General features: G+C 45.0%; 1 protein-coding gene and 1 long non-coding RNA gene across 3 annotated transcripts in view; one reads left to right on the top strand and one right to left on the bottom strand.

The window, feature by feature from the left end:
- TNR (tenascin R) overlaps positions 1-13,623 on the bottom strand; it is a 293,152-nt gene that overhangs the window by 38,746 nt on the left and 240,783 nt on the right. The window contains exons 5-7 of the mRNA XM_005304219.5: positions 12,172-12,435; positions 9,073-9,188; positions 4,222-4,372 (exon numbers count right to left, since the gene is read on the bottom strand). Coding sequence (XP_005304276.2) covers positions 4,222-4,372; positions 9,073-9,188; positions 12,172-12,435 — 531 coding nt within the window. The remainder of the gene's footprint in view (positions 1-4,221; positions 4,373-9,072; positions 9,189-12,171; positions 12,436-13,623) is intronic.
- LOC135973086 (uncharacterized) overlaps positions 1-13,623 on the top strand; it is a 156,939-nt gene that overhangs the window by 93,313 nt on the left and 50,003 nt on the right. The window lies entirely within an intron of this gene.

Raw genomic sequence — 13,623 nt, 5'->3', positions numbered from 1 at the left:
TGATCCCTGCAGGACCCTCCTAGAAACATCCAGGCTTAATGATAATTCCCCATTTACAATTACATTTTGACACCTGTCCGCCAATTTTTAATAATCTGTGGATTTCCAGTGTGCTGAAAATATGAGAAGAGTTAAGAAAACAACTAGCACTTTCAAGAGACTTTTCAAAACTCGACATTAGTTACAATATCCCAGAGGTTCTACCCATCCTTTACAAAGAGAGAGGAGTTGTAGCCAGATCTCTAGAGCTTGGAGAGAGAAGGAATACCTCCTGGGATTTCCATTGCTCCCTGTTTGATCAGGAAATCCCACAAGGTTGTGTTGACATTTCTACTTCCTCTCTTAGAAGAAATCCAGAAGTGCAGGGACCACATGGAAATAAAAAATAATCTAAAGAAAAAAGTTACCCGGTGAAAAGTTTGGGTTCAAATTCTGGGTTGATGCTGTTTGATTCTAACTGCTTTGCCTGTCTGTAGGTATTGTAATGACAGGAGCCAAGCATCTGTGTATTGTTGATGTACTGTAGCAACATTAACATGCAGTGCCTGCTGCACAGCCAATTCTGAGACTTATTTTCTACCTGGGGATCTGAGATCTATAATCCAGGTTCATATTGTATGGAGGCTTGTTTGTTTGTTAGTTTTACTAGTGACAGCCTAAATTGTATTCTGTGACTAGTACTAAATGTGCTGGCCTTGTAAGCCAGGGTTTAGTTAGTGCAAAACAAAAATGTTTTGTTTTAAGTGCATTTTGTATGTTGGACAGGTTTCATTGGATAATAAACATATACTGAATATCTAGATCTTCAGAGGGGGCTGAGGTGTTGGGGTGATCTAAGAGGTTTCTACACACACAGTTATTCCAAAATAGCTCTTCCTGATTAACTGCAGATGTGGATGCTCTTATTCGAGAACAGGGAATCTTATTCCAAATTAGTTTAGTGGATTAAGATTGTAGGTGTTATATTAATGGGGCAATGCCTCCAAGTCCTGCACGGTTTTCTGCTTAGGTGGATAGACTAATTAGTGGCTAAAAAAATCAAGAGTTCAGCCACGGAAACTGCTGTTGCTACTGCAGAAAATGTGGAGCTTGCGTTTTTGGCTTGGATTTTCAAAGCTGCCTAAGAGGGTTAGGTTCCCAAACCTCAATGAAATTCAATGGGATTTGGGCATCTAGCTCCCTTATGCAACTTTGAAAATACCAGCCTCCGTGTGAACATTTAACATGGGAGTGTTAATGGACTGTAACCTGGTCAGCATCTGTCTCGAATCCGGTGAATTCCTTGTGACCAGAGCTGGGCAAAACTTCAGTGGAGAATGTTTGAACCACATTGGCAAAGGTGTAGAGGTTCCAGCCCCACCCACTGGGGTCTCTCAGAGGTTGGTGCGCCTGGACTGCGCAATGGCTTTGAGTGGAAAATCCTGTTTCTGCTCAAAACAAGACAAGTTTTGGCTGTTTCAGATGAGCTTCACTCTGAGATTTTGGGTTCATTGCAACTTAAAACCAAATGGATGGGGTTCCACCCTCCCATGAACCACAACAGAACAGAAAGGCTCGCATTAGAGAGAGTCAACCAAATCTCCAGATTCAAAAATCTCTGGAGCTTTAGGAGCAGTCATAGCCAGATCCAGGCTCTGTGGCTGACCCCTCTCTGTATAATGGGCCAAGCCAAACCAACCCCCCAGATCTAACCCCCCACATGCTGGGAAAGCTGGGATCCAGCAGCTTGAACCCAGCTCTTTGCAGTTGGAGCCTATCAAGAACCACACATTGTTGAGTTCGAGGCGGGGATCGTGGGGTGAAATTCTATGGCTTGTGTTTTGCAGGAGGCCCATCTGGCCTGAAGATTTATGAATCTACTAATCTACTTTGCACGATCCCTTATGAACTGAAAGCACTGTGAGTCTGAGGCTGCTCTATGTGTAACAGCTTCACTAGTTAGGGGAATGGAAACATTTAGTCATGACCAGTAGGTGTCTCTATTAAGCCACGTTACACAAGCAGCTGCTAAACACACAAACAAAGCAATAGGAAAGAATTTGTGTTTGTTTGCGGAGATCAAGTAGACTAACATCTGCAGCAAGATGATAGATTCTCTCCTCTAATGTTAGAAAGACCCTCCTGTGCTGACTGTAGAGACCTCTCTGTTATCTTGTGCTTTTTAGGATAACTTTCCTAGGAGCCCTTCAGTCTCCAGCTCCATTAAAGCCCTAATTAGCAACCTCATTAGAACAGGTCTCTTTGTAACCTTCACAGAGCTGTTGAAATGTGAGTTTCTGTTTGTAAATGGTGTGGCCGGAGGGAGCTATCTGACTGGCTTGCAAGGATTCAGAGTGAGAACTTAGCTATGTGCTTTGCCCAGTGTTACCTTTGACTCAGCAATGAAAGGGTTAATTAACTCTCGGAGTACACGCCTGGAGACTCTAATCTCGTCTGTCTTTGGGGGAGACTGATGGGCTTGTGGCTAGCATAAAAAATTGGTTCCGAAGAGAGCTGAGTCCATCAATGTGAGGCTGGGAATGATGATTATCTGTTCTGTTCATTTCTTCTGGGGCACCTGGCATTGGTCACTGTCGGAAGATGAGCTAGTGGGCTAGATGGTCTTTTGGTCTGACCCAGCATGGCCATCCTTATGTTCTTGAAGGCCCTCAGCACCTCCCCGGATTTGGATCTTAACGTGTTATCTGGGTGTGCTGGTGGACTACATTGGTACAAGCGCTTCTGGGGAACTGGGAACACTCAGTCTCCATCCTCAGAAATGTGCCTAAAGTGAGATCACTAGAGGGGGGGAAACTTACTTGGACAGAACAATAATTGATCTGAGCCTTCACTTAGAACTGAAACTGGTCCTTGTTTGAGCTCAGTTAACGTTTCTCTATGCTTTCCCTGCATGAGCATCAGGCTAGGAGTGGGGGGAATTGTATCTAGCTAGGGGGAGATAGTTATCCCAGTCTGTAAGTTTGTTCCTTCATGGGTCCTGGAGCTTTGAGCCCAGGAACTACAGTTCCCAGGATGCACTGGGGAGTATGGGGGAGAAAGGAGAAGGAAAGGAAGCATGTGAGCTCTATGCAACAGTGAGGGGAATTAGTTTTCCCTTTGCTGTTATCAAGCTCACTGAGTCTTCCGCAAAGGGGTTTAAGTACAAAAGAAGTGTCAAAATACTGGGAGAAGGGCTGTTCTTGCAGTGCTTCTGCACCCGGTTTGCAGCCCACATGGAATTAGATCATTCAGATAAGCCCCCACATTTCAGGGCATTTGTTTAACCCAAATCATCATTCAGCTTAGAAGTTCATCCATCTTTAGTGTGTCTTTGAGACTGAAATTGTACAGCTCAGTCAGGTGTTATTAGCATAACTGGGCCTGTGCCACAGAATTTGCATTTGTGTCTGACTTTCCCCCAAGTTCAAAGTGGGAGGATTTGGCTCTGATGTTCCAGTCCAGAGCTGTCTCTAATTATTACTTTCCTTGCAGAAATGATGTAGACCAAAGTAATCCCTGGTGTAAGTCAATGGTGTTACTCCATGGGTGAATTTGCCCTCTGAGTTTATCTAGCAGAGAGTAAATCCAGTGTTGCATGTTACCCTTGATAAGGAGGGTGTATTTGGGTAAAATGATCAGAATCCTCACCTGACCCTCCAAGCAAACCCAAACCTGCATCTTTTCAGAGGTTAAAAACATTTCAGTTTTAAGCCAATGGAGCTACACTGATTTACACGAACTGGGGATTTGGCCCATTGTTTGACTGTATTGTCGGTGAAAGGTGCATGAACAAAACCCTGGAGACTGGATTCTTCTTGTTACCCAGGGAACTAGTACAACATTGGCAGCAGAAATGTAAACTACCCCACACCCACCCATCAATGTGCCGCTGCCACGCTCTGGTGGGACCACCTCTAACGGTGAGAGGGGAGTTCAGTCTCCAGGGCCTATTCGTTCCTTGGTTCCTCTGCTGAAACTGCCAATTAATGCCAATTGTGTTGGTGTTTTCTGTGATATGAATGCACATCCCCTGGGATCTGTATTGAGACCAGCACCTCATTTCACTTGGCCCAAATGATCCCCGCTGTCAGGTGATACCAGCCTTCAGCCTCTGCCGAACTGGATTAGATCTGACCTGCTGACCTGGAGGTGAAAGGATAGCTACACAAGACTGGGACCATGCCCCGTTCTGGGTCTGGAAAGACAGAGCATGCCCGAGGGCTAAAGGATGGAGTCACTCACAGGTGGAGATGCTGTCGGAGGTTGGAGGGCTCCTGGCTTGCTCCTTGAGGGCTACCACATTGACGATGTATTCTTCCCCAGGCTTCAGTCCTGTCTGGTTGAAAGTGGTGACACTGCTAGGAAGCTGTGCGATGACGCCACCTTCGTTGTTCTAGGGAGATTAAAAAAGAAATCCGCACAGAAAGTTGGGGAGGGGGGAGTCTGAAACTGGTAACGTATTAAAAGGATGCAGTAGTTGGAGAAGATAATGGGGTTAGATGCCAGGTCAACATGGCCCCAAATATAGAGCATCAACAATCACTGGGGATAATGTACCCACCTGGGGAAAACTTACATACTCCCTGCATGTCTGCTTCATAAGTGACCCTTATTCATAGTAGTGACATCTTACGCATTCAATTATTCCCATTGTTTTCAATGGGTCTGCAGATCTGGGGAAGTGCTCATAAATGTGCATAAGGGCTGTACAGTCTGTCCAAAAGGTATTACATGCCTCAGGATGGGTGGACTCTTTTGCCAAGGGTCCCAATGCCCCCTCACAGCCAGCAGAGTCAGATGCATCTCATGCCGCTCATCCCTCAGTTGTTGCTCCCAGATGGCTGGAGGGCAGACAGCATTTTTCTCAATCCCCATTTTTATCTAATGTGCGTGTGTGCGCATGTTCAAGCTGGTAGAGCGACTCCACATGAGAACAGGCAGTGAAAAGGGTCCAGGATTCATTCCTCTCTCTTTGCTAGCACTTCTTGGCTGCCAGGAGTCTCTTGTGGTTTATATATAGCTATGAAACTGCAAGCCCTTTGTTTTTGGCACACAATGCTTTTGAAGTATCTCTATTAAGTCTTTATACTCCATGTATTTCCTCTGGAAAACGTAAGTCTTTAAGCAACTGTAAATGTCACCTTTCCTGCCAGTGTTAGCCAAATGAAACTTTTCTTGTCATTGTCTTCACTAATAATATACTAAGCAAATCTTTGCACATAGATTTCCATTCACATTCTTCCTTTTTCTCATGAAACTAGAAATCTTCCACTTTACCCCTAAATTGCCATTTTACCTTTTCTAATATTCTTTTCTTTTTTAACCTCTTTGTGGCTTTGTCATTTTCTCTGAGCTCTATTGTTTTGCAGAGCCGTTCCCACTATTGTTGCAAGTCTCATTGTGTTTTTTCCTTTCACACAGTGCCACCATATATTTGCCATCTGAAATCACTTTTATTTTATATTATGGAGCAACAGCAACAAGAAAGACCAGAATTAAAGTCTCCTTACAAGAGTACAGGGGATCTGTCTCTATAGCAGTCTGCAGGGATTGTGAGAACAAAAGAGTTGCTGTCTCACACAGAGTTCTTAGAAATATGAGGTACAGTGCACAGAAAGAAATGGTATCCTACTTTCATAGCCACATAAACCACAGCTTTAATGTTAATGTGATACTATTGCTGTAGCGTATATTTACTTTTCACTCTTGATGCTGTTTGTTTAATGTTTGCATTTCTTTCCACTAAACAATGAAAATAGCTGGTCAGTTTCACTTTAGTTATAGTCAGTGTCTAGTCGCTTTTCACTTTCAGAGTTTTAGAATGGCAGTGCAATGCTGTGATGTTTTGGAGGGAAATATTGCTATTTGGAATGTTTTAAAATACCTTGGAAATGTTTCCGTTGGTCTTAGGATTTTAAGAATTTAGTTTTACAAAATTTAAAGTTGGGATACATTTGACCTGACAAGTTCCCTTGAAATTTACAGATAATGCATTTAGGCTGAGATTTTCAAAGCCACTGGAGGGACTTGCCTGTCTTTATTAATCACACATTGCAGCGTGATTATTATTTCTCCTATCATGTAGAGCACCACTGTTTATAAAATTCAGATTCCACACAAACTTTTTCTACTGTACCTGTCCTGTTCCATTCCAAGGTGTTACTTGTACCTGTACTGTAACTCCTCACTTAACGTCCTCCCAGTTAACGTTGTTTTGAAGTTACGTCGCTGCTCCATTAGGGAACATACTAATTAAAGTTGTGCAATGCTCCCTTATAACATCGTTTGGCTGAATTTACAAGGGAGCATTGCACAAGTCCCTCTTCTCTGCTTCCTCCCCCTCCCTTCCTCCCTCCCTCCCAGTGCTTCCCACAGCTGTTTGGTGGCACTTAGGACTTTCTGGGAGGGAGGGAGTGAGCAGGCGGGGAAGTTGCTGCCCTCCCCCCCACCAGGCAGGCAGGGCCACCTGGAACGCAGGGGTTTTAGGGGCTGCAGGGCCCTGGGCTAAGGGGGCCCCGGCCTGCAGCTCTAAAGCCCCTTTCGCAATGCGGTCCTGCGAGCACAGGCTGGAGGACTCAGGAGGAGCAGGGACAGCCGCGCAGCCAGCGGCCGGAGAAAAGCGGTGCTTTCCCCTTCAAAGGGCCGCTTCTCTCTGGCCGGCTTTGAAGGGGAAAGCGCTGCTTCTCTCCGGCCGCTGACTGCGTGGCTGCCCCTGCTCCTCCTGAGTCCTCCGGCCCGTGCTCGCAGGGTCGCATTCTGAAAGGGGCTTTAGAACTGCAGGCCAGGGCCCCGGGGCCCCCTTAGCCCAGGGCCCTGCAGCCCCTAAAGCCCCTGCGTTCCAGGTGGCCCTGCCCGCGGGAGGGGGGCAGCTCCCAAAATCACGACTCCCAGAATTGTGGTAATGGGGGTGGTGCCACGCTGCGCAGAGCCACCCGCACACCCTCTGCACCAAACAGGAGCTGCCCCAGGTAAGTGCTCTGCACCTTCTGCCTGCCCCAGCCCTGAGCCTCCTCCCGTACCCCCACCCTGAGCGCCCTCCTGCACCCTAACTCCCTCCCAGACCCCACAGCTCACCCTGAGCGCCCTCCTGCACCCTAACTCCCTCCCAGACCCTGCACCCCCACCCTGAGCCCCATGGGTAAGTCAGGGCACCTCCCCACCACAGTACAGTGCAGTACTGTACAGTATATATTGCCCCCCAAAATTTCCGTGGAACCTAACCCCCCCGCATTTACATTAAATCTTATGGGAAAATTGGATTCGTTTACATCACTTCACTTAAAGTTGCATTTTTCAGGAACATAACTACAATGTTAAGTGAGGAGTTACTGTACCCGCTTGGGAAAATTAAACTGCATTTGTATAATGTGGACTAAGGTCTAATAGGAAAATGGTGGCCAGTGGTTTGTCTTTCTTCTGCAGGCCGAAATAAAATGTCACGGATTGCATTGCATCGTGACATAATTACGCTTGTAGCTCCACCTCGTGATGTCAAGTTAAGATGTCAAGGACTACTTGTGGCATCGAGTCTGGATGCATTGCGACCCTGCACTGTCATGCCTGAGACAAACAAGGGACTATTTCCTTGGGACATGGGACAGAGCCATGAACATTAGGACTGTACAGTGACTCTAGGGAGGGATGGTGATCTTCACAAAGAAATTGGGTGAGACAGCCAAGTGCACTTCTGAGACTCTGTTTCCCCATCTTAAAATGGATATCCTAGCATTCATATCAATCCTTTATGTTTAGTGTTTCCATTAGAATTTCTTATTTTTTAGTGGTTTATCCTGATTTTGAATGAAAATTTCCTCTGGGCTTATAAATGCAATACATGAACTGCCACTCATAAGAGAATTTTGTGTGTGTGTGTGTGTGTACACACACACATAAAATTACAAAAATATCCCTCCAGCCCTTTTGGAAACCAAAGTTAGAAAACAAAGTTGTTTTTGTCAATTTCTGCTCATCTTGATTTTGTTTTTGTACTGGTTCTGATTGTATGTTTTCACACCTTCAGAGGCCCAGTTCTGCAGTTCTTTATTTCACAGAACCCTTGTTTACTTCAGTGCGAGTTTTTCCTGAGTCAAGGCAATATAATTGGGCTCTTCATCCACATTTCTTTTATTGTAAGATGTGTAGGATACGCTTGTAGAGAGGTGCCAGATACAATTTGAGTTGTAGTTCTATACAAGTGGTACAATAACTGAGAATAAATATTAAATATAGCATCAATGACCACTTTATTGTTGTTTTGTCTATGCAGATAAAATGTTTGAAATGTAGGGCAACAGTTTCAGCCCTTAACCTTCATTTTTGCAAGCACAAATTGTATCCGTTCTATAATTGTGGTTACAATTTTGCAGCCGGAATTATTTCTAATTGTGATTTAGGCTGCTTGGAGTCTGAGAGCTACTAAGTGCTCAATACTTCTGAAAATCAGGCCTCATATTTGGGTTGCTAAAAATGGATTTAGGTGCCTAGCTTTAGACACCCAAACAGGTTTCTATAATGGGTTTTTAGAGATGGTGATCAAATGCCTCATCTTCACACTGATAAGTTAGAAAAGATGAATCAATTGCTGAATTGTTCAGAAAAGTCTGATCAAAATCAGGGCAAGAAGGATGGAGAAAGAAAATAGAATGAAGAAGAGAGAGAGAGAAAGGTATGAGAAAGGAGATGACAGGAGAGAGGAAGGGAAGAGAGCAAGAGGACAGATAGAGGAAGAGAGGGGATGAGAGCTAGAGGACCCATTTGTTTATATGGTAAATGTAGGATCTTTTTAATGGAATTCCCTCTATAGGGATGCAGGCCCTGATACCAAGGATCCATGGAAAATACTGTTCAGTGCAGAGCTGAGATCAATTGATCCAGATTGTGACCTGGTGTTTTAGTGCTTTGTTTTGGGGTGGGTGGGTGGGGGCAGAGTAGGGGTTTATTCAGATGGTGTTTACCCAGCCCTGCACTGTGCCCTGTTCTGTGTGTGTGACTGCTCCTTTAAACAGGGACCTATTATTGTGACTAACCCACAGAGCTGACTTCGGGTGGCCAGCAGTGGCAGGGCAGAGGCATGGTGGTCCCTGTTGTTGTTACCTTGGGGATGAAGCTGATCTCCCAGCCGTCAAAAGAGAAAGAGAAGGGCTCCCACTGCACCTCCACGGTGGTCTCTGTGATCGTCTTGAACTGCAGCCCTTGTGGAGTGGAGAGATCTGGAATGCAGCAATGTGGAGCACATTAGCTAGGCTGTGGCTCTGTTCCTGCTTTAATGACACAGCTCCCCACAGCACTAGGCACAGGACACCCTACATCCCTGACAGCTCAGTTCTCCTTTGACTATGTGCATCTAAGAGGGAACAGGCTGCGTAAACCTGACTGCTAGTGTCAAGGGGGGTGTCATGAAGTAGGTACTGACAGTTGTCGGAATGAGTTTCCAGTGAAAAATGCCCTTCCCCCCCCCAAAATCAAACTTTTTTGTGGTAAAATTTTCATTTTTGTTGAAAAATGTTAATGTTACATTAGGAAAATCCAAACGATTGGTGCCCTGTCTTCCTGTCTGGAAGGATCTTGTCAGTATCCCTTTCCCCTGGGAGCCACAGCCAGGGTGATAGGGAGATGGGAAATCTGACAGCGGGGGAGGTGGAGAGTTGGGGCACTAGACCTCTGTCAGCCTGTCTGGAAGACTCTTGTCCATTTCAGGTTCTCCCTTCAGGCAGAAAGTGAAATTGACATGAGCCTCCAGGAGGGCAGATTGAGCAGCTGAAAAATTCCATTTTGATTCTGCCAGAATGGATTTTTCTGGAATTTCTGCCCTGTGAAAAATGTTGAGGTTTTTCCTTTTCATCCTGATTTTTTTTCTTATTCCTCAAAATTTCCCTTGGATTGAAATTCCATGTTCCAGACCGCTCTCCTGTGAGCAACTTCCTCTCTCCTCTGCATTCATGATGGCAGCACGTGACAGTCAGTCATTAAGAGGAAGCATCATTTCCAGAATCAATTTAATAGAGTGAGAAATGAAGTGGGATTATTTTAACCCCAGTTCCGTGTGTCAAATGGAAACTCAGTGATGAGAGGAGAAAGCACTGCTGAAAGTGAAAAAGGGGCAGTTTTAATGCTTTTAATGAGCCATCTTCACACCCAGACACATTTCTAATAGCACCGTGGATATTATCAAGGCCACGTGTGTAATATAGCTGTGATAGAGAGGAAGAATGTTCCAGTGGGTAGGGTGCTTGCCTGGAATTTGGGAGACCTAGGTTCAGTTTTTTTGCTCTGACACAGATTCCCTCTGTGACCTAGGGCAAGTCACTTAGTCTCTCTGTGCCTCAGTTCCCCATCTGTACAATGGGAAAATGGAGATAATGGTATGTGTCCTTTCCTAATTCACAGGGCTGCTGTGAGGAGAAACAGACTGAAGATTGTGAGGTGCTCAGATATTATGGTAATAAAGGCCATAGAAGTACCTCAAATAGATAAAACTGTGTAAGGAAGGGCCTTATGTAGGAGGTTGGGAGAGGGCAGTGCTTCAGGGGATAAGTTTGGATAAGCTTTTGAGAATTAAGAACATAAGAATGGCCATGGTGGGTCAGACCAATATCTAGCCCAGTATCCTGTCTTCTGACAGTGGCTGATGCCACATGCTTCAGAGGGAATGAACAGAACAGGGCAATTATTGAGTTATCCATCCCCTGTCGTCCAGTCCCAGTTTCTAGCAGATGGAGGTTTAGGGAAATCCAGAGCGTGGGGTTGCATCTCTGACCATCCTGGCTAATAGTCACTGATGGACCTGTCCTCCATGAATTGTAGGAGTATACTCAAAATGAATTTGAACTCCTGACATTCACTTTTCATTATTCAATCCTAGAGATGGACTGAACCAAAATCACAGACCAACTTTTGGGGATGTAGATGTGATTTTTTTGATGCTCAGGTCTGTCTCTATTATAAAATGGGAGGATTGTGGTGCATCATGGGAGATTTCAAGGAAAATAAACAAGAAAAGGCATCCATATATCAGGTGCAGCCTTGTATGAGAGATAGTCTTGTACCCTGTATGTTTGTGAGGTTGAGGGGAAAACTACATTTAGGGCAATCTTAGACCAGAATTTTAGTCCCTTTTGACAGCATTATATGCTTGATCCAAACCCCACTGAAATCAATGGAAAGACGCCCATTAACTTTGATGAGGTTTGGATCAGGTTCTGTATTAGCAAAGGCATCACTGGTATTCATTCCACAAGAGCATTATGTCAATAACAGCCAGCTTTAATTCAGGAAGAGTTCTGTATGGGGTTAGCTTTATTTCAGAGATGTTCTGGTGCTACCAAAGCCTTATTTTACAAGCAGCAGAGCTGGTCCCCTCCCCCAAGGAAAATTTTAACTTTTCAGCAAAAAAATGGAAAGCTGAACACTTTCAGATGTAAACTTTCAGTTTCAAAATGGAAAATTTGATTTGGAAATGCTGCGGAGGTGCCAAATGGGAGTTGTATTTCAAGCATGTTGTGTCCTCATTCTCCTCTATGGGCCAAGTTTCCCAGTTGGACTACATCTCCCATGATGCACCACAATCCTCCCATCTTACGACCCACATGCATCCTGGGAGTCCCCGGCCATGGAACAGCATGAGAGATGCAATGTGACTAGGGAATCCAGTCCTGGAGGAGAATGGGGGCAGGAGGTGCTGTGATAGTAGTTCCTAATAGAAATATTCGTGGTTTTGGTCAAAACCTGGAAGCTTTTTGGTTTTCAGGTGTTCAAGTTTTTGACAAAATTGTCCATTTTCTGTGGAAAGTGGACACTTTTTTGTGAAAAAAATTAGTTTTGTCAAAAACTCACTTTTCTGTTGAAAAACAGTTTTGATGGAAAAATTTCAACCAGCCTTAAACAAGCAATTTTAAATGATGGCAACCATGTACCAGAAACTGTATTAGACTGGGAAAGCTGTCTATCAGGGTCCATGGGTATATATGAGACTGCTCTTCTTTCTGTTATTTCTGGCCAAAGGGATAGCTCAGTTGCTTGAGCATTGGCCTGCTAGACCCAGGGTTGTGAGCTCAATCCTTGAGGGGGCCATTTTGGGATTTAGTTGGGGATTGGTCCTGTTTTGAGCAGGGGGTTGGACTAGATGACCTCCTGAGGTCCCTTCCACCCCTGATATTCTATGATAAAATTGTATGGTGGAGAAGCAATACTTACGGGTAGTCACCTTGGTAGTAACGGGGACGCTAAGGATGTCGCTGATGACAGCGTAGATGCTGATGTTATATGTTTGGCTCGGCTCCAGCTCCTTAATAGTGACAGCGCTCCAGTCCCCAGGCACCCGTTGCTGGAGCTGAAGGCTCCCCGGCACCACTGGCTGGTAGGAGATCACATATTCTGTCACTGCCATCGGCCCATCCCATTCCAGGTCAATGGACCTGTCGCTGATCCCAGCCACTCGCAGATCCTCGGGTGGGGCAACTAAAGGGAGAGGTGATAGTCAGAGAGCACATGGCTTATCCATCCTCTATCTCGCTACTTCAGGCATGATGTTCTTCTTGGGCTAGGGACTAGGATCACATTTAGAACTGGTATGAGGTGTGATATGGTCTCTCCTGAAGTTTTTCATCCATTCCTTGTAGGGGGCTAGTCAATATTTATCTGTGATGTGGACAGGGTATTAGGCTGGGAGCCTGGAGGCCCCATTCTAATTCCAGTTCGGCTTCACCTCTCTGTGCCTCTTTCCTTCCACTCCTTTGTGTCATGACCTGTGGCTCTCAAACCTGGGTCTGCAGGGTTCCTGGAGGTCATCATGCTCCAATCTTCCACCCAGTGGGTTACTGGCATCAGCGCGAACTGGGACCTCTTGAAGACCAGCTCAGATAGAAGGTGTGACATTTCACTCCATATTATTTATGAAAATATGCTTATGACATGAATATGACATAACTGAGATGTACTTTATGCAAGATGGGTCTTGTAAGATTTCATTGGAAAGGTTATAATTTACTGAATGTGATTATCCAATTTGTATGCCTGTATCATTTCTGTATCTGAGTTAGGAATATTGACTATATATCTGTATTTCAACTATGCTACTGTGGGTGACGCCCACTGCTAACACAACAATGAAAAATGTACAGGGTGGATGGCCCACCAGCAAGGACAACAGACTGTGAAAAGGGTTGGCCTTCCTGCGGATCCTCCATACTGCCACTGACTCATGGACACTGTGATACTACAGAGTCAGGTGGTCTTGTCACCGATACTAAACCTTACCTGGAACTTCTTTTAACTTTCCACTGGAAGGGAAGAGGGGTCAAGTTTGGGAAGCAAAGGATTCCCACCTTATGTAAATCCTATTTAAAGGTGGGGAGGAAGGCAAACGGGACTCCTCCTCTCCATGACCTGTCTGCCCAAGAAGAAAGACTGCTAAAGCCACCTGAAGGCAAGGCAGGGAGAGAGTCCAGACTGAGACAGGGGTCCAGTCTGAAAAGGAATATAACTGGAACTCTGAACCACAGAAACTTTGCAACCTGCCTAAAATAAAATTTAGGGTGAGAATTTACATTTGGCAACCTGTTTCTTAAGTATATTGAGCTTATCTTGTGTTTTTTGCTTTATTTGGTCAGTAATCTGCTTTGTTCTGTCTGTTCTCTCTTATGTTCA

This window comes from Chrysemys picta, chromosome 8, assembly GCF_011386835.1.
Source record: "Chrysemys picta bellii isolate R12L10 chromosome 8, ASM1138683v2, whole genome shotgun sequence".
NCBI classification, from domain to species: Eukaryota; Metazoa; Chordata; order Testudines; family Emydidae; genus Chrysemys; species Chrysemys picta.
The sequence above is the reverse complement of the archived record's forward strand: the minus strand, read 5'-3'. Positions and strand labels throughout refer to the sequence as shown.